Source organism: Lactuca sativa, chromosome 7 (genome assembly GCF_002870075.4).
Source record: "Lactuca sativa cultivar Salinas chromosome 7, Lsat_Salinas_v11, whole genome shotgun sequence".
NCBI lineage: Eukaryota > Viridiplantae > Streptophyta > Magnoliopsida > Asterales > Asteraceae > Lactuca > Lactuca sativa.
Window position 1 is genome coordinate 160,141,424 of NC_056629.2, and position 21,281 is coordinate 160,162,704.

The window sequence follows — 21,281 nt, forward strand, 5'->3', positions numbered from 1 at the left end:
TTCTAAAGTCAATTCAAGGAGATTTGGGATTGTTATTGCTACATAACAATCAAGGTAATATCATAAACCTAATTATATATTAATATTGATTTCCATATGCTAGAATTAGGGTTTATAGTCTTGGATTCAAAGCATGTACAATAGAGAAACCTAGATCCAAGCATTAGGGTTTGTATGAGCACATAAGATGTCTTATGACCAAAACCCATCAATAACATCTATTTTTATTATTTTTAATAAAACTTTATTGTTAATTTTCATTTGTATATTCTTATATTTTTTCATGTATATTTATTTCAACAACTTAATATTCTGATTTGCTATATATCAATTTTAATTACTTTACTTATCGTGGTTGTTTTATTTTTATAATTAATTTAACATTTAGTTATACAATATCATTTCTTTTTCATTAATTCACAAATAAAAATTGTTTCATATATTTTGAAAAAATAATTTCACATACTTATTTTAATTAACGATTAAAATTTCATATATATTAATAAGCATAAATCTTTTAAATAATAATTTATTTAAAATATTCTATTAATAATTATGTGGTTTTAGGAAGAAAAAGAAACTAATTGTAAAATCAACTATGATTTCCACAGACTATAACCTAATCTGGGTAACAAATCAAACGGTTAGATGCATCACTATTTTAGTAATATTAGCCACTAATTAGAGATTCATCATTAATTGTTTAAAAAATTAGCGATTAATCTTTAATTAGTGGCTAATATTACTTGGTATAACACTTGTATGCCTGAAATAGGTCATACGTATATGTGAAATGTCAAAACTTCATTATTAGCCGCAGAGAAAATTATTTGGTATAATACTTGTATGCCTGAAACATGGTTAATGACCTAGGAGGATAATAACGTTTAAATTTTTCCATATTAGGTCCCTAAGGTCTTTTTTGTACATATTACATCATCATGTTTATTACAACCGCTTAAAAATAGTCTCTTTAAACGTTAAATGGACGGCATTTAAACGGTTATAACAACCATGTTGGTGTAATATATACAAAAAAGATCTTAAGGATCTAATATAGACAAATTTGAAACCTTATTACCCTTTTAGGTCATTAATCCTTCTAAAAGAGATGAGAGATACAAGATCCAACATAGGTGTTTCCATATAACAAGAAAGGAGTGAATAGGGAATAATGAAAACTTAAAGCACACCGAAGGACAATTTTTTTAATTAATTACTAAAAGAACTTCTTTTTGTGGTTTAGGGTTTGTTTGACGTACTGCCTGAAAAGCTAGCGGTTACCTGAAAAAGTAGGTGTTATATGAAAAGCTAACTGGTAAAAAACAACATCTGGTAAAAAGTATCTGATAATAATGACATATTTAGTTTACATCCTGATGTGGCCTAGGATGCCCCTTAAAAAATTTCCAGTAGTTTAATTTTTTCTAGAATTTTTTATCTTATTGTATATTATATGAATTTTTTGACGGATATACCTTTTTACTTTGACATTAGCTTCGCCACTGTCTGCTATCTAAAATTTATATAATGACATAAAAGATCATTTAAAAATATGTTTTCTATAATTATTTAATGAGTATATTTGGAAAATTTAAAAAAAACTAGTCTAAATGATTGTTTAAAATACTAGCTTATAAGCTACTTTTTTAGCTTGCCAAACATGAAAAATTAAATAATCTAAAAAAATAAGCTAGCTTATCAGCTATCTGTAGCGCGACAAACATAACCTTAATCATTAAGACTTTGATTATTATTAGTTTTTTTTAATGTCAAAAAATTGTTTATGTAACCTTTCAATTGAAACCGTTGGTTATATATAACATAACGACTAAAAAAGGAAGATGAAATGATGAAGCCATCAAACTAGATATTAATATAAACCGTAAAAGAGTTAAATGAAATAATAAAAATATTAAAAATGATATTTAAGTTATTACAAACAACCATGCAAATGAAAGTTGGAACCACAAAACTATCAATATCAAAATCACTAAATGGTAAATCATAAGATTCTTTTATGTAATTATTCTAAAAGCTTCTAAGGGTTAATGACCTAGAAGGGTAATAAGGTTTTTCCACAATAGGCCTCTAAGATCTTTTTAATACATATTACATCAACATAGTTGTTATAATCGTTTAAATATCGTTCATTTAAATGGTAAAAAGGACAACATGTAGACTGTTATAACAACCGTGTTGGTGTAATATGTAAAAAAAAGAACTTAAGAACTTAACATAAACAAAATTTACTCTCCTAGGTCATTAACCCGTCTGAAAAATGAAAACATGGCGCGTTAGCTGTTTGATATCATTTTAAGCATGTTGCATTTTGAAGCAAATATTAAATTAGATATACTGATGTTTAACTACTCTTTCCTTTTTAAATGCATAACAAAGTCTTGAAATTGAAAATTTTAATATAGTGAAATACAACAAAAGAATGGCTTGTCGAATACAAAACATAATAAAACGCTCTAAAAGGACCACCTACCACAAAGACTTTTGGTGCCGTAATGATGTTCAAGCACTAGCATAAGTATGGCAATCAAAATAAGCAATAATCTCAAAAGACTACTCATTTGTGTGTCTAAAAACGAGTATAATGATGGATGTTGTTTTTTTTTTTTTTAATTCTTATAATTCCATTTGTTGAAATTATTATAATAATTTTAGGTGGTTAATATAACGACAGACTTGTTAATTCAAAAAATATTGCTTTTGGCATGAATTCTAAATAATATTAGGAGACTATATTTGGTTAGTAGATTGTTTTGAAATGAGAGCATAGAGAAAAAAAAAATCCCGAAACACAGAAGTAGATCATTTTAATAAGCAGTTCTCCAATTTCTTGGATCTATGTTGGTGACTATAGAGATATAGATACATACAATGTGTCTCTATATAGATACACACAATCGTGGTGATCGATCTTCAACACCATTTATAGGCTACCATATACATCTGATCAAACATTTTCTCCATTCAGTCTTCTCCCCAATGACAAATTGTGATGTTCGTCATTTCAATCGATAAAAACTCAAGATTTCTTGCAGTTAGCGTGCCATCATGGATCTCTACTTCCAGAAGGCGGCACGTGGTGGCAATCTAGATTGGTTTTAACTTTGAATTGCAACTCTTTTCAGGCTAGAATTTCCGACACCCGCCAAAGCTTCAACGAGTTATCCAAACTGCCACTATAAACTATCCATTCTTCATCTTTCCGATCATCATCATCATCATAATCCTCATTCCGATCTTGAACGGCGAGACATTTCACCGGACCAGTGTGACTATTCAAGACCGACAAACAAGTGTGAACGCCGCTACCTTCACTCCGCCACACACAGATGCTGTTGTCCGCCGACCCACTCAACAACAAGCTTCCGGCAGTCGCAAGACAAAGCACTGCAAGCTTGTGACCCCTCAGAACTCCGCCATGTGACAACGATTGCTTCTTGCGTACCCAAAAGTTCACCAGTCCATCGGAGGATCCCGCGTACACGGTGGCCTGAGAGGCGTTCACCACCACAGACGTGACAGCGCTGTCTTGATCCAAAAGAGTGTAAGCGAAAAGGTGTTTTTTGGTCTTCCCGATGAACTCCCTCCGCCACACCTTCACCGTCCCGTCAGCGGACCCGGTAATAACCAAACCGTCAAACCCAGCTACGACGGAATTAATGGCGTCGTCATGAGCGTTTATAGATTCTAAACATTTCGAATCTGAAAGCCTCCAAACTTTAATTGTTCTATCCCAGGATCCAGAATACAGCAACCCTGTTTCTTCATCCAAACACATGCAAGAAACAACATCATAATGCTTGATCCATGGAAGGTTATGGTGTCGTCTTGCTTCAATATAATTATTAGGGTTCATAGAGCTCTTGATGTAATCTTTTGTCGAGGGTAAATTGCCGATCCGTTTGTAAGCTTTTTTCTTCTTATCTGAATACTTCCAAACACGAATCTTCCCGTCCTCGTGGCCCGTAAATATCCGATTACCAAAAACGACGATTGCTTTCACTAATCCACTACTCGATTTGAAACCTGAAAACTCCATCAAATTCTTCCACACTCTAATGTTCTTAGAATCCGAACCTGTGTACAACATATCCCCGGACGATGCTAACGAATAAATATGACCCTCTTCACGTATCAAAGACCCGATCAAGCCAGTGTTGTAGGTGATACCATCTTCGCCATTGCTATCATGAGGAAGAGTCCAAGGAGATTCGGAGTAGGGTGATGGCATATGGTTGATTGGAGACATGAAGGAGGCTGGTGAAGAACATGAGGACATGACAGGGCTAGGTAATGAGGCATTGCTACTCCGGTGATTAAAATTGTTTTCGGAATTTTCTGGTTGTTGGTGGGTGGTGATGAAAACGTTTGGTTCTGAGCTGTGAAGGAGAATAGCGAGTTTGTTTCGGACATTGTTTTTCTTCGAAAAGAAGGTTTTTCCAGCCATTTCTTTCTTCATTTTGTTTAAGTTGAATAGATCGATTGAAGGAAGCTGAAATAGTTTATGATTGTGTATGTTTTGCTTATGATGATAAAAGAACAGATGAGATAGTATATTTTGTATATAGAGAAAGATAGATTATGTGAAGAGTCATATTTATAATTGGATTTGTCTGTGGGAGTGTGAAAATTGAACAGTTAGAGTTTGGGTAGGCTAAGAGTCGGTGAACCAATAGAATAAAGATCCACACGTGTCCTAGCGTATATGGAATAAAATCTTCCACGTTATCTGCACCTCCATAAATGCACTTTAACCTAGGCTTAGGGTTGTCGAATATTAAAGATTTAAAGTTCAACTTGTTTTTATTATTTATTTATTTATCAAAATATGTTATAATAACATATTATATCTGATTATAAGATATGTTGATATTATATTGTTTCTTTTTTTCTTGGCCATCTCTATTGTCAATGCACACCCACCTATAATTTGACTAACTTTCCAATGGTTCATATCTCCTCTATTTCAAATACAACCAATTACTATTGGGAAAAATGATACAAATACAATATAAATTTTTTAGAGTTAGTCGATTCACTATATAAAATTATGTCTATCCTAAGGGTATAAGGTAGGTTACAACCTCTTCTTTTAGTACAAAAAAACTCACATTATGCCTTTATATACCACAAGATTGAAGCGATTTGGAAGAAAAAGAAACCTGATAAATTTTCACTTCACACGAGCATATCATTAAGAAATTGGAAGATGATTGGCATCATCACAACCCCAGAAGCCACAAGAAATGATATGATCCACAATGGAAGAATCCATAAGAACACCACCTTAAGAATATCATTCCCTGAAATGCGTAAAACAACTTGAATTGAGAAAATTCACCACATCATAGTTTATACATAGACGATAAAATTATAATCGATATAACAGTAGAGCGGGACGGGCCTTCGGTTTTGTCAATTATTCATTCACCAATCTCTCAAAGCTTCTTCTCCACATCCCCTCCCGTTCTCCCAATTGAATTCAAAAAAACTGAATTGAACACCATTTTTTTCTTGCTCAAAATCACTCACCAGTGATTCGATTTCACAACACAGAATCACAAATTTCAAATTGGAAAATGGAAACCTAAAAAGTTCATAATTCACACTAAAAGAAATTTGGGTCTTTATTTACACATATTATGTGTAGGTAAAAGCATCATATGTGATGGTATTCATTATTACCTACACATACATTAAGTGTAACTATGTGTAGGCTCATGTATGTTGATACAGATCATCACCGACACATAATTTATGTTTAGATATAATATAATCTATACCTACACATATATGTGTCGCTAAAACTAGTAAATATGTGTAGGTAGTGGTATTTTGATTTGTTTAGGATGTCGATGACGTGGCTGACGGCATGACTGATGATGTGGCTACTGACGTGGTCAATGATGTGGACTACACATGTCATAAAAATATATGTTGGTAAGAGTATTTTTATGTGGCATTGGTTTTGATATGTGTTGGTAAAAATATATTTATACGTGGGTATTAAAAACAGTATGTGTAGGTAATATAAAATAAACGCAGACATTTGTCTAAATAGAAACATATGCATTCGAAATAGCATTATAAATTGAAAATTGTCTAACATAATATTTCAAACCAAAAAAATTACAAGTCTCAAAACTTGAAATACTTAAACTACCAAAAGATCAACTAGTCATGAGTAGCTACTTGAAAATACTAAAAATTATAGAATGGTCATTGCATATCATCATATATATATCAATATTTTCATCATGAGACTGTCCCCACTGAGTGTGGTTAGATGTAGCACACTCGGATGTATCACCATGTGATCTTCCTGATGATGTGCTAAGAGGAGGAGGCATGATGTTTTTCTCAATCAATATTTCCTTCATAACTTCATGTTCTCTTTTCATTGTTTCCAATTCATCCACCAATTCATCATAACTAAGATGCTTAGATTTCTCAGTATAACCTGTGATGTTACCGGCGACAACAAGATCACGTCCCCACCCAAATAAACGAACAGAGCTTCGTCAAAGTACCTTTTCTAGAATCAACTTGTCACTCATGGATTCCAAGGAATGCTTATTTCTCATCTTTTTCATTTCTTCCTATTAGCATATAAAAATAAGACGATTATATTAAATAAATTATTTACCAAATAATATATATTCAACGGTAGAAATGAGCAACTACACTTACATATTTTGCAGCCATATTAGTGGATATCCAACCTTTTTCTTCATCCCAATGTGTAAGCCGCCAAGTCTCAATATGACTCGATGAAGATTCCACATCATGTCCAAGCTCAACATGATAGCGTATTGTACTCTTCGACCCATTTCTTGTCTCCATTTTTCGCTTTCCGCGAGCAACAACCTTCTTTTTTTTCCATTTCCTTCAAGGACATACAACCAAATAAAACTAACAAATATTATGCCGAATTCAACAATAATAATTAATTCAATAGCTTAAATATTTTTAAAACATTACCATGTATTTTGGCTCACACCACATGTCACATAGATACTCCCAGTCTTCTTTGCTACGAATATCTGAAGAGGGTTTAGTCTTTTCCTTTATTGGGTCTTCTGGTCCTCAAATCTCTTTAAAGTATTTATGCAACTCAGCTCGGTAATTTCTCCATGACCTTGCCATGTAGCTATCGATAACTTTGCAAAAATTCTCATTTTGCACATCAATATCAAAAAGCGTCTTTAAGTAACAAACACAATTAACTAGTTAGTAATGAAAATGTTTTATAAAGTCATACTAAAAAAAACTTACAGTTAGCTTGTGGCGTAATGGAAACTTTTCTTCCTTCAGTACAAGCATCCACTCTTTGTGTTGTAAGCTAAAGTTCTTACGTAAAATTTAGCCACACTCATATGTGAAAGCTGATTCTGATACGATTAAAAAAACTTAATCTTGAAGATCGATTAGATCTTAAACAGGTAATATAAAGAACAAACAGCAAGAACACGAAAGTAGTAAACAGCTCAAGAATGAATCAAACGAGTCGAATGATTATAAAACAACCCTCAGAAGAGCTCGATAAAGAACATCAACTGCAGAGGGTTAGAAGGTTTACAGGAACGATAAAGAAAGAACTTTGTAATGCTATCGTCTTCTATCAATCGTACTCTAGATCGTTAACCTAATATGCATGCAAACATATTCTTATATAGTAAACCTAACAGCTCACGGTTGGACAGGCCCAAACCGGAGTACAAAATAATGGACTATTAAACGAGCCCAAAGACGCAACACATAAACAAATCTACTACCCAACAATCTCCCCCTTTGCGTCAATTGGAGCGAGATCTTCACTTCTTACTTGGGCCAGCAGCAGCAGGAACCTTTTTCTTTACAGTCTGAAACAGACGTGAGATAAGGGCGAGTATCGTCTGTCTGAATCGGATGTACCACTGTATCATATCATCGAAGTATTTGATATCATCCGCTGTATTCTCTTTACACTGATGGATGATCCCCAGCACATGCTCAAGACAAGCAGTGGTATAAAGATGTTTATCCGCTAAGGCAAAGAGACATTTCTGTCCTTCAGCCCTAGTGAACATGACCGAGTTTCGCCTTGGGTCAATCTTTCCCATCTTCATCTGATTGAGATCACTGGCCGAGCCAACAGGAGAGATCTTCGGTTTCTTCTTGAAGACTGTGGCTATCTCCTGATCCATCAAGGCAACCTCCATGATATAGCAGACTAACATCCTTTTGAGATGGTCTATAATCGGACCATATTCAGCTTCATTTGTCAAGAGGATGTTGTGCAGAACGATCTAGTCATGGGGGTTGAGGTTCGGCAGATCTGCTAAAGATATGAGATGTTCGGTTCTTGCAGACCCTCTGATCACCCTGAACCGAACGTTGATGAATCTACCTTCGGTATATGGCTTCAAAACCCGAACATTAATGATCTTCTAAGCACTCCAAGTTTAATACTGTGGTTGAGCGGCCTTCAGATAGAACTCGATTAACTCCCGATCAACCTCAAGATGAGGATGAAGGACTTCAAAAATGTTGGAGAAGGCGTGGAAGATAAACGCCTTTCGGGTTAAGGGCATGTCGAACTGCGAGTTGACAGAATTATAGCAGTCGAAGGAGATCACCGGTTCGAGCCATAGGATACTCGGAGTATCGATAGCCTCCTTTATCATTCTCTCTCGAGTCCAAGCAGGGAAAAGAGTCTTCCTGCTCTCGAGGAGATCGTGGGCTTCTTTCTTTTTGCGTTCGGCTTCTTCAGCTTCTCGCTCCACACGAATGTTGTCATCATCAACATTGCGACTGTTTTTGCGTTTCAGCATGTCAGCAATGGTTTCTTTATCTTCTTCATCTTCTTCCTCAGCTATCTTCTTTCCTTTATCCTTCACACCCGAAGCTGAAGCTTGACCTGTAGGAGGAGGTTCGGTTGTGTGAGCAGCTTTTGAGGAAGGAGGTGGTTGAGATCCGAACTCCTTTTCTCCCCCTTGTTTCGGAGTGTACACGAAACTAGGCAGCCCTTCAATTTTGCTGAGAAGATCCAGGGCAGGGGCGAGTTTTTCTGCAAGGGTTCGCCTCATAGTGTGGTTCAGAATGGGATCGTGCGCTTCCAGGATGTTAGCTATTGCGGAGTGTACATCCGAAACACACGTCCTTATCACTTCCCGTTCGGATCGAAGAGCGTCAAGTTGTTGTTGAGAACTTGAAAGTTGAGCGCTCTTGACCTTGAGGGCAGTGGTCTTCCTTGCGAGAGCATCCATCAACGAGTTATCATAAGCAAGATCCTCCTGGAGTTTAGAGAGGCGCTCGTCGATAGATGTCCGAAGGGCAGAGTTGTCGTCACTGATTGATTGGCGAAGGGTAGCGAACGACTTCGACTCTGTTGAGACGAACATGGCCAATTTTTGAACAATCGGTTCCAGCGTTGTCTTGGTTGCAGCGGCACTCTCATGTAAGGACTTTAACAGGGAAGAGGCGTCGTAAAATAGTTTATCGACTTTTTCGGTCGCTGCCTCACAAGCTTTTGTCGAGGCATCAATTGCTGCAGTAGCAGAAGCGACTGAATCATGTTGAGCCCTTGAGAAGGCATCAACAATCTTCTGAAGAGCGTCTTCAGAGAGAGAGGATTGAGAGTTGGAAGATGAGGCAATAAGCAGATCAACCTTCCCATGCAGCTCCTTTAGGTGCTTCTTTGTAACTGGAGTGTCCTCGTCGTCGTTGCTTTGGACCTGAAACGGACTAAAGTAGACCGAATCGAAGGTCATATTTTCCCCTCCAAGGAAAGGGTTATCTCCATCAGAGGCATGACCTGGAGATGTTGGGGGTGGAGAAGTTGGGGGTATTGAGGTATGAGTTGGTTCAGGTTGAGTGTGAGTGGGGGTAGTTTTGGGTGGTGGTTGGGTTTTGGTTGTATGTTGGGGTTCGGTTACAGGTGGTGGTTCGGTTGCATTGGTATGAACCCCCGTATCAGATACGTTGGTTGTAACCTTTGCAGTGGTTGTTGTTGTTGTATCGGTGAAAATGGGTGGTGGTATAGGGAAAGAGGTTTTAGGAATGGTGGTAGAGGGGTTTATGGTGGGAATGGAAGTAGGGATTGTTTGAGTGGGAGAGGGAATTGGTGAGATATGGATTTCCATGTCTGGTGTAGGTGATCGGGGTGGGGTGTTGCCTCTTGGAGGGGTTTCGCCTCTTTGAGAGCCGTCCGAATCCGAACTCTCACCTTCTGAATCACTCGAAGAGGAAGCGATTATGAGCTTTCGCTTCGGTTGAGTCTTTCGCCTCTTCGGCTGCGGGGACTGTGCAGCTTTGGTTGGTTTCCTCTTCCTGGGAGAAGGACCTTTAGCCCCTTTGGTCACTTGCTTCCCTTTATCTGCCTTTTTGCCTCTATGAACAGGCTTATCAGCATCATGGATGGACTTGAGCATCTCCTGTGTGAGTTCCCTCAGTCCAGACTGCTTGAACTCCTTAATAGTCCGGATGATCCTGCTGTCAGATGGAACATCGCCATACATGGTCTCCGGAATAGAGCCAATGAAAGAGAACTTCGATGCATCTGAGACGATAATCTTCGTGGTATGGAATGTACCAATCGAAGACATTGATGCACCATCAGGAGTTGGGACATCTTGCTTATCCATCGCCCATTTAGCAACGATGGTCCAGAACCTTGCATACGACACCTCAGAATGTCGTGAAGAAGAAGAGAGGCTTTGGATGAGTTGCTGCCAGAGAACCAACCCATAATCAAGGTTGACGCCGTTGTAGACGCCGTACATGATCGACAAGAAGAGTCGGCTGGAGCCGTCTGATCCTGAGCTCCGTTCAGATAAACCCTTGAAAAGGACAGTGAACATACCATTCCACTGTGGCGGCAAGCATGATTTTTTAAACTTCGCGACGGAGGTGAGCGCCTCCGTGTACCCCATATTGTAAAACATATTGTAGAGGTGCCCAAGTGGAATCGTCTCCGGATTAACCCTAGAAGGGTCAGCAGCAAACCCTAGCAAGGTAGCAAATCGTTGCCTGGAAATCGAGGTTTTGTGATCAGCAACCTCGAAGAAGATTCTATCGACTGCTTTATCATAATGTGCAGTCGCATAGATCTGTGATAAAATCACCATGGGTACTGTTTCTACCCGTGAAAGTGCAGGAGCGATAGGGGAATATTTTAGGCACTCAATAATCGGGAACATGTAGGAATCGTATGCCTGAGGGGTTAGATCAATCACCAGACATTGGTGAGAGCGAATGGGAAGGATGTGGGAAGTAGCATGAACAGACGATGATTCTCCCATTGTTGAAGTGGAGAAGAAGATGATGAACAGTTAGGTTTTCAGGGAGTGTTTGCTCTCTTGGGAATTTTGATACGGTAAAGAGGTAAATGGGAGAGGAGACTGCCTTTTATAGTGGGTGTAAGGAGAGAGAAAAATCTGTTCAAATCTTTTATCGAAATACGAAAGGTTTTCCCGGAATGACAGATGCGTGACAGTTAAGGTATGCGATGATCACGCATGAGAGAGAGTGTCAGATTCCTTGGAACACGCCGCCCAAAAAGCGCTGTTTCTGAAGAAACCGTTTCAAATCCACACGCGCCTGTTTAGTGCCAGAGAGGAACCGCTTCATATTCGCACACGCGTCCACTACGTCAGTTATGAAATGGGCGTTTCAAATTCTCATGCGTCCCTTTTTACCGCCGTTTGAAATTCAATCCATTTATCTCCCGCCTGAGTCAGCAACCCTTCATCTTATCTCTGTAACGACATCTTTTGAAGGATACTCCTACGTGGATGAATTTTGACCACGTCTTAATAATTAACCACCGATGCAATAAAACAGCTTGTAATTATTAGTATCAGAATTTCGGAAAATCAAAGATTTTCGTGCTAAGAGTGTAAAAAGAAACGAAATAAAGCAACTCTTTTTAGGAATAAATGTGATGTCAATAATGACACGAAACAAATGATCCCGGGCATGAATCTCTTCCTTCAAAGTCAAGAGAGACCTTAAAGTGTTAATATGGTTTCCCGTTGAATAACGATCAAACACTTATTAATAAATGTTGAAAGACTTCTTTTAATTAGGCTACTTAAGGGTGGTTTTCGCTTTGATCCAACAATTCTAATCTTGAAATAAGGTAGAAAGTGAACAAAGTACTTGTGAGACCGGTGTAGTCTGTTGAACAAGTAGGTAGGAATTAATTTTAAAGTGGCTTAGAAAATATAAAATCTCAACAAAAAATTAAAAACTGGATCCCAAGGGAAGAAATGTTATGGTGTTTAACAATTTCATAGGAATCACACAAAATAAAAACTTGAGATTTCATGAGGATACGTTCGTCAATTCAGTAGTGAAAACTTGAGCAATGTAATTGTTCACCGTCAATCTAGATTTGGTGTTGAATTTTGGGTTTCACTCAGCTCGTAGTGGCATGAAACTAAGATCATAAACATAGTTGTTGTGTAACCATAAACCTCAGTGGTAATTTCTGAGAGTTTCAAGGGTTACGTTGATGAGACGAATGGAATGGAGAAATGTAATGGAGATGGTGTAAGAAATTAAAGTACCTCTGCTGCGAAAATAAGGACCAAGCAGAAAACTCTTATCTCATGTGAGAAGAGAGTGAGGTAGCTCACGATTAGAATAAATGTGATAGCCTAATTGGGAAGACAAAGTTTGTTTATACCAAGTCATTAAGGCTATTATTCAGAATCTTATGAGGCTTGGGACACATACAGCAGCATGCTTCTTGGGACACTTAACTAATCCAACAATTATATCCCCATAAACGAACGAACACACAAATAAAATAAAAGTTAAAAAAATTATTTTTGGAGTTTTTGATATATAAAAGAAATAAAATAAAATAAATAAATAAAAATAAGCAAGAAAAAAAAGACTTAGAAAGAGAAAAAAACTTTGGAAAAATTTGGTAACCGAACCCGAACGTTCGGTTGGTTTCGGTTGAGAAAAATTTTGAAAAACCGAACCCGAGCATTCGGTTGGTTTCGATTTTGAAAAATTTTGAAAAACCGAACACGAGCGTTCGGTTGGTTTTGGTTTTGAAAAATTTTGAAAAACCGAATCCGAGCGTTCGGTTGGTTTCGGTTTTGGAAAATTTTGAAAAACCGAATCCGAGCGTTCGGTTGGTTTCGGTTTTGGAAAATTTTGAAAAACCGAACCCGAACCTTCGGTAGGTTTCGGTTTAGGAAAATTTTAAAAAACCGAACCCGAACCTTCGGTAGGTTTCGGTTTACGAAAATTTTGAAAAGCCGAACCCGAACCTTCGGTAGGTTTCGGTTTTGGAAAATTTTGAAAAACCGAACCCGAACCTTCGGTAGGTTTCGGTTTTGAAAAATTTTAGAAAACCAAGGAATTTAGGCTTGCAATAAGAAAATACTTTTTACAATAAGATAAACGACTTTGTACATGAAATTTACAACCAAGAAAACTACCTTTGAAGTGATGAGCGAGTCAGATGATTCAACCGAACCTGAACGTTCGGTCAATTTCGCTTCTTACGTTTGAGGTTGAGATGTAGTTTGTGGGACTGACTCTGATTCCATCATACATAGCCGTTGTAAAATTCTGTTGAATGACGCTTCAGGAAGAGCTTTGGTAAAGACGTCGGCCATTTGATCAGTGGTTCTAACAAAATGTACTTCAACGTTTCCATCTTCCACATGATCTTTGATGAAGTGATACCTCAGCGCTATGTGTTTGGTTTTGGAGTGTTGCACTGGGTTATGACAGATCCTAATTGGACTTTCAGAGTCACAATATAGAGGGATCTTCTTCATATTGAGTCCATAGTCTCGAAGTTGACTCTTGATCCAAATCACTTGAGAGGTGCAGGAGGCAGCTGCTATGTATTCAGCTTCGGCAGTAGATAAAGACACGCACATTTGTTTCTTTGATTGCCAGCTAACCAGCTTCCCGTCAAGGAATTGGCAGCCACCAGTGGTGCTTTTTCTGTCGAGTCCACATCCTCCAAGGTCTGCATCAGAATAGGCTTGAACGAAGAAGCCTGAGTTAGAGGGATACCATAGACCTAAGGAAGCAGTTCGCTTGAGATATCTTAGAATATTCTTCAAGTGAGGTTCGCGTGGGTTTGCTTGAAATCTAGCACAGTAACACACAGAAAACATGATGTCAGGCCTGCTAGCAGTAAGATACATCAGAGAGTCTATCATTTGATGATAAAGCGTAATATCAACAACTGGTTTGTCCAGGGGGGTGAGCTTGGTGTCGAATGCCATTGGGACTTTGACTTTGGAATCTCCCATCATGCCAAACTTTGCTAAGAGAGTCTTCGTGTAAGCTTCCTGATTGATAAAGATGCCTTTAGGTCCCTGTCTAATATTTAAACCAAGGAAAAAGTTAATAGGACCCATTGAACTCATTTCAAATTTAGTCTCCATCAGCTTTCTGAATTCAGCTGTTAGGCTAGGATTCGTTGAGCCAAAGATGGTATCATCGACATAGATTTGAACGATCATAATGTGGTTCCCTTCCTTTTTACGAAAGAAGGTTGGGTCAACCGAACCTTGTTTGAATTTGGACATATTTAAGAATTTAGTTAGCGTTTCATACCAGGCTCTCGGAGCTTGTTTGAGTCCATACACAGCTTTATCCAGAATGTAGCAATGATTAGGATACTTTTCGTTCACAAAACCAGGAGGTTGCTCCACATACACTGTTTCTTCGAGCTCTCCATTAAGAAATGCACATTTGACGTCCATTTGGAAAACTTCAAAGTTTTTGTGGGCAGCATAGGCAAGAAATATTCTGACTGATTCAAGCCTAGCTACAAGAGCGAAAGTCTCTTCGTAATCAATCCCTTCCTCCTGACAATATCCTTTCACTACCAGACAAGCTTTGTTTCTTATGACGTTCCCTTCCTTGTCCATTTTGTTCCTAAAGACCCATTTGAGACCAACAACTGAGGCTTCTGGAGGAGTTGGAATGAGGCGTCGGACTTTGTTCCTTTCAAATTCGTTCAGTTCGTCTTGCATCGCTTGAACCCAATCGGAGTGATCGAGAGCAGTGTTAACTGTCTTCGGTTCAACTTTTGATACGAATGAGTTAAACATGCAGAATTCAACTTTGGAAAATAAGGATATATGTTTTGCCTTGAGTTGTGATCGAGTCAGAACCTTTTCAGAGACATCACCAACAACTTGAGAGACAGGATGATCTCTTGTCCATTTGGTGAGAGGTGGGTAATGAGGATCAAATGTAGGATCTAATTCAGCATTTATCATTTCTTCTGGCTCAGACTGGCTTTCGTAGTCGTATGGCATATCAGCTTGCTCCCCCTCGATAGATGAGCTTTCAGGAAAGGTTTGAGAACCTTGAGGTTCAGAGGTTTCTTGTGGTGCTGGGCTTTCAGGCGTTGATGCACTTTCGGGTGGTGAAGCATTTTCGGTTGGTGAAGTGCTTTCGGGAGCAATTGGAGACTTTGGCTCCCCCTCGACATGTGAGGTCGGCAGAGTTGAGGATGGTTGATCCTCCCCCTCGACTGAAGCATTAATTGATGAAGGTTCGTCAGAATTCGATCCTTCTTCATTCATACTCCTGGCAGCTTCTTCGACAATTTGCTTCATATGGTCTACCTTGTTGTCTGCTGCGCCTGCTTCTGAGAGAGTGGCTTTCTCTGGTTCGTCAAATAGCTCCATAAACTTCTCGAATAGATTAGCGATCGAGACTGTGACTTGGCCAGTTTGAGGAAAGATTTCCCCCTCTGTGTCTTCTTTGGCCTGTAGCTTTTTGACATAGCTATCATCGAAGGTCACGTAATAAGTCTCTTCGATTTTCCTCGAACGCTTGTTTAATACCCTGTACGCTTTGGAAGTTAGAGAATAGCCCAGAAAGATTCCTTCGTCAGCTTTGACATCGAACTTGTTGCGGTGTTCCTTAGAGTTAAAGATGAAGCACCGTGAGCCGAACACGTGGAAAAATTTCACATTGGGCTTCCTGTTGTTGAGAATCTCATAAGGTGTGAGCGTGAATCGCTTGTTGAGATATGACCTGTTCTGTGTAAAACAAGCAGCAAAAATAACATCAGCCCAAAAATAAAGAGGTAAGGAAGCGAAACTTAGCATGGTTCGGGCAGCTTCACACAAAGATCAGTTTCGTCTTTCGACAATTCCGTTTTGTTGAGGTGTGTACGGAGCTGAGAAGTTTTGACTTATTCCCTTTTCCGCCAGGAATACTTCAAATTCTCTATTTTTGAGTTCCAAACCATTGTCGCTCCTGATGTTGCGAACGACCTTCTTCAGCTGTACTTCAATCTGCTTGATGAACACTTTCAGCTTTTGAGTCGCTTCAGATTTAAGCTTTAGAAAGAACACCCATGTAAATCGCGAAAAGTCATCAACAATAACAAGAATATACTTGCTACCACCAATGCTTTCGATAGATGATGGACCACATAAATCAATATGAAGTAATTCAAGTGGTTCAACAACTTTAGTGTTTATTATAGATGGATGACTTTGACGACTCTGCTTCCCCATTTCGCATGCAGCACACAAATGATCTCTGTCGAACTTGAGCAGTGGAAGACCTCGAACGTGACCTCCAGTGACAAGTTTGTTGATGTCTTTAAAGTTGAGATGAGCAAGCCTTCGGTGCCACAACCAGCTTTCGTCAGATTGTGCTTTTGATAACAGGCATATAGCTGGGTTTCCTTTGATGGGTTTGAGGTTTAGAGGAAACATTTCACCCTTACGTTCCGATTTGAGAATAACTTTCTTCGTCTTTTTCTAAATAATTTCAGAACCCTCATCGTCGAATGAGACTTTGAGACCGGTACCTCCAACAAGCTGAGATACACTGATGAGGTTGTGTTGTAATCCTTCCACGTATGCAACCTTTCTTATCGTGAAATCACTGTTAGTAATCATTCCGTATCCCTTTATGGTGCCAAAGGAGTTGTTTCCAAACTTGACGTTTCCACCATTTGAAAGAGACCTGTATTCCCTTAGCTCTTCTTTGCTCCCTTTCATGTGACGCGATCAGCCACTATCGATGTACCATTCTTCGTCAAACTGCTCGTCACTGATAACCTGCAAAATTTAAGCAGATTTAGGAACCCAGAGTTTCTTGGGTCCACGTGAGCCTTTCACAGGTACAGGAATAATAAGAGAGATGTCAACAAGATATGTTCGTTTTATTAGTGTTATTTCATCTTTCTTTTTGATGGTAAAAACTTTGATTTTATTAGGATTAGGTGCATTCGGTTTAGACTCTGGTTTGAATGCTGAAACCTTCTGTTTACCTTTTTGTTCAGCTGAAAATTGAGATTTTTGAGAAGGAATAGAATGGAATTTAGAGTGAGGTGGAGATGAATTGGAAGAGTTAGAAGAATTAGATGAGTGAGAATGCGAGAGTTTAGATTGAGATGACTTCTTGGCTGGAGACTCCAGGTGACCCTTTTGCTTTTGATCATTGGTGGGACTGACCTTATAGTTTTGATCTCTTTTGATTTCAGAACCAAACCTTTGTTTTCGGTGAGTATCGTTCTCTAAACCGAACGTTTGCTTTCGGTTGGAGTCATTCTCAGAACCGAACCTTTGCTTTCGGTTGGTCTCCTTTTCTGAACCGAACCTCTGCTTTCGGTTGATATCCTTTTCTGAACCGAACCTCTGCTTTCGGTTGTTGTGGTTCTCATGCGTTTCAACAGGATTTTTCTCATACATTAGGTTCTTGTCTTGATGTGAGAAATAAGCATTCTGGGATTGCCAGAACTGTTTTCTTTCCGAGAGATTCTTTCTGTATCTCTGATTCCTTTGACGTTTCTGATTTCTCATCTGCTTTGGTTGATGATGGATGTTGGCTTTTGGTTTCGGTTTTTCTTTGGCTGGTTCACTTTGAACTGAGTAAGTTTCACTAGAGGGAGTGTCTTCTTTTGCCGAACTTCCATTTTCTTGAGGAATGTCTTTCGTACCACTGGTACTTGGCACATCAAAATTATCTGGCTTGTTCAAGGGTTCTGGCACGTATCTACCTTTACTTTTCCATGAGGTCCTTTCAGATAAACCTACCGTTTCATCAACATTATCGATTGGAGCTGACCAGAAGAACTCATCGCAGCCATCAGCATTGTCTTCGTTTAAAATTGCTGTGAGTTCAGCAGTCTGATGTTCGGTTACTCCAGTGACCTTGTACACTTGATTTGGGGTAGTCCTAACCTTTTTATATACAACGGCCTTCTCTGCTAGGATCGGGGACTTTTGTTGGGACAATCGAGCGAACTCTACTGAATTTTCTGAAATTAGATTCTTGTGGTTTTCAGGTTCGCTTTTCACAAATTCTGAGCAGTCAACCGTGTCCTCTACAGAAATTTCACTCATATTGTCATCCTCATTAAGCTCAGATGCATTTTCAACATCAATTTTGTTTTCTAAGCTCAAGTTGGAGTTTAAAGAGTCAAATTTTTGTATGGTTTCGGTTCTCAGTTTTAGTCTATCATTTTCATCCAAAAGGTTTTTGAGCATGTCCGTGTGGTCCTTGGATTTAATGAAAGATTCTATTTTGTCTAGTCCATACATATAGGTCGGATTAACGTCCTCAGATGATATCACACTTTCACAATTATATGCTTCGGCATCAGTTTCATCTTCCTTAAACTCATGGAAGGGAAAAATCATGCGATGAATCTTTTGTCCTATTTCACAATCCAAATGAAGCTGAGTAATATTAGTGTAAAGACGTTTAGCAATCAAACAAAAAACATTTCGCTGTTTTAAAAGCTTTAAATTGTCTCTTTGTAAATAAATGTTTTCATCTTTTATTTTGACTAATTCCGACTCCTTCAATTCGATCCACATGCGCCGTTCCTCACTCTTCGAAGACACCCTGCTTAATTGATCAGTTAGGTTAGAATTGGTGACTCGAGTTTGAGTTAAACTACTATCTAGATGAGAAATTCGAGAATTAACACTTTTTAGTTCTTTTTCATATGAGCATTGTGGAACTTTAAATGAGACAAAAACCGATTGTACCTTCTTGATTAGTTCATCGAGCTCGTTGAACTGTACGCTGAGCGGTTTGGCTGTAAAGCACATATCCTGTTGCTCCTTCGGTTCATTGCTCCCATCATCAGTGTTGTATCCCCTCATCTGAGATACGTCAGACACCATCAAGCACCTTCCTCCACTGCTTTCCTCTTTTTCCACACAAGCCTTTCCATGAGAAGGCTTCCTCACTTCATCATCTTCAGAGTCGGTTGACCAAACCTCCACGCCACCGAACTCGTCATCAGCAACCGAACCCTGCACAATTAGAGCATTCATAGAAGGGTTAGCGGTAGATTTCTTCTTCCTGATCTCATCAAGCTTTTTCTGCAGCAAAGCTTCTTCATCCTTGTCCTCATCCTTTTCAGCCATCTTTTTGAGGACACAATCCTTTGCATAGTGGTTTTTCCCTCCATAGTAGTAACAACTTACTCCAGAATCACCTTATGCCTTCGGTTCCTTCTTAGACTCTTCAACCTTCAGTTCATCTTTAACCTTTTCTGAACTATAACTCCCCTGCCAGTTTCGATTTTTGTTGATGGGGAATCTCTTCTTGATGAACCTCTTAGGGTTAGACACCATCATAGCATAATCCTCAGACGTGAGGTCATACTCCTCCAAGTTGAGGTCTTCGTCCTCCATCACAGCTTTACTTTTTTACAAGAGGGCCAATGAACCTAGGCTTGAGACCACATTCTTCTCCTGCAACACAATCTTCTCCTGAGATTTGAGAATGCCCACCAGTTTCGCCAAGGAATATGATTTAAATTGCTCATGGGCTTTTACTGTGGACACAACTGCTCTCCACTCTGATCTGAGACCATTTAAGAATGTAACCTTCTGCTCAATAAGCTTCCTTTCAATGTCATGTTTGATCATCTTGCTAAGAAGATGATTGAAGCGGTCGAACGTTTGGGTCACATTTTCTTCAGCTCCCTGCCTGAATTCTCCAAACTCAGACAAGAGTAAGGTTTGGATGGAGTGTTCAAGATCCTCGTCTTTAGAGTACAATTCACGTAGCCTGTCCCAAATCTCTTTTGCCGTCGTGCATGAACTCACCAGCCTAAAAGTGTCGGACTGAAGAGCGAATCTGATCAATCTTAACGCCTTGATATTGCACTGAAATTTATCTTTTTCATCTTGCGCAATATCTTTAACATCCTTCAGGAGATCATTATACTCCTTTTGAGTTTTAATAATCCTTGAAGTTGCAGAGTTAGAAAACAGTCCATTAACAATTGCTTCCCAGATGAGGTATCCATTATCCTCAGATCCTATAACATAATCTTCAAAGTGATGCGCCCAGACTTCATAATCATGGGTGTACAGGATGGGAATCTTCGTGGTAGATCCAATGTTGTTAGAGATATTGATAGGATTCGATTGCGACTCGTCCATAATGATCGAATAACCTGTTTAATGATCAGACTTGTAATAAATTAGATTAGGGCAAAATAATAAATATCAAGATACGTCAATAATGAGATGACGGCTCAATAAATATCAACAATTGCGGAAAACCCTAATTGAAACGTTTTTCACAGAAAAGAAGTGTATCGATTACACAGCCTCCTGCTCTGATACCAATTGATATGATTAAAAAAACTTAATCTTGAAGATCGATTAGATCTTAAACGGGTAATATAAAGAACAAACAGCAAGAACACGAAAGCAGTAAACAGCTCAAGAATGAATCAAACGAGTCGAATGATTATAAAACAACCCTCAAAAGAGCTCGATAAAGAACATCAACTGTAGAGGGTTAGAAGATTTACAGGAACGATAAAGAAAGAACTTTGTAATGCTATCGTCTTCTATCAATCGTACTCTAGATCGTTAACCTAATATGCATGCAAGCATATTCTTATATAGTAAACCTAACAGCTCACGGTTGGACAGGCCCAAACCGGAGTACAAAATAATGGACTATTAAACGAGCCCAAAGACACAACACATAAACGAATCTACTACCCAACAGATTCATTATTACATATTACTCGCCTTGCAACAAAATTAAATATTACAGACAATTTCTTCTTAGACGCTTTCATTGCCTTTCGAGCACCCTTGCCACAAGTAATGCCACACTTTGCAATTGTAGCATCATTATCATTTTCTTACTCGGTCTCAAAAACTGTGTCTATAAGCAAGTACAAGTAGATTTACATTAACAATATCACATACAACAATATATTAACAAGTAATTTAAACATACTAACCCGATTGTTGCTCTCTTTGATATTGTTCTAAATACGT

The 21,281-nt window shown here is 38.5% G+C and overlaps 2 protein-coding genes across 2 annotated transcripts in view; both read right to left on the reverse strand.

The window, feature by feature from the left end:
- Positions 1 to 2,803: 2,803 nt before the first annotated feature.
- LOC111895728 (protein JINGUBANG) lies at positions 2,804 to 4,635 on the reverse strand. The gene has a single exon (XM_023891805.3). The coding sequence runs from the start codon at positions 4,478 to 4,480 to the stop codon at positions 3,143 to 3,145; it is 1,338 nt and encodes a 445-aa protein (XP_023747573.1). The 5' UTR covers positions 4,481 to 4,635; the 3' UTR covers positions 2,804 to 3,142.
- A 564-nt stretch (positions 4,636 to 5,199) lies between these two features.
- LOC111895619 (probable NAD(P)H dehydrogenase subunit CRR3, chloroplastic) overlaps positions 5,200 to 21,281 on the reverse strand; it is a 40,085-nt gene continuing 24,003 nt past the window's right edge. Inside the window, 3 exon segments of the mRNA XM_023891697.1 lie at positions 5,200 to 5,333; positions 5,411 to 5,538; positions 17,617 to 17,641. Of these exon segments, the coding sequence (XP_023747465.1) occupies positions 5,200 to 5,333; positions 5,411 to 5,538; positions 17,617 to 17,641 (287 nt within the window).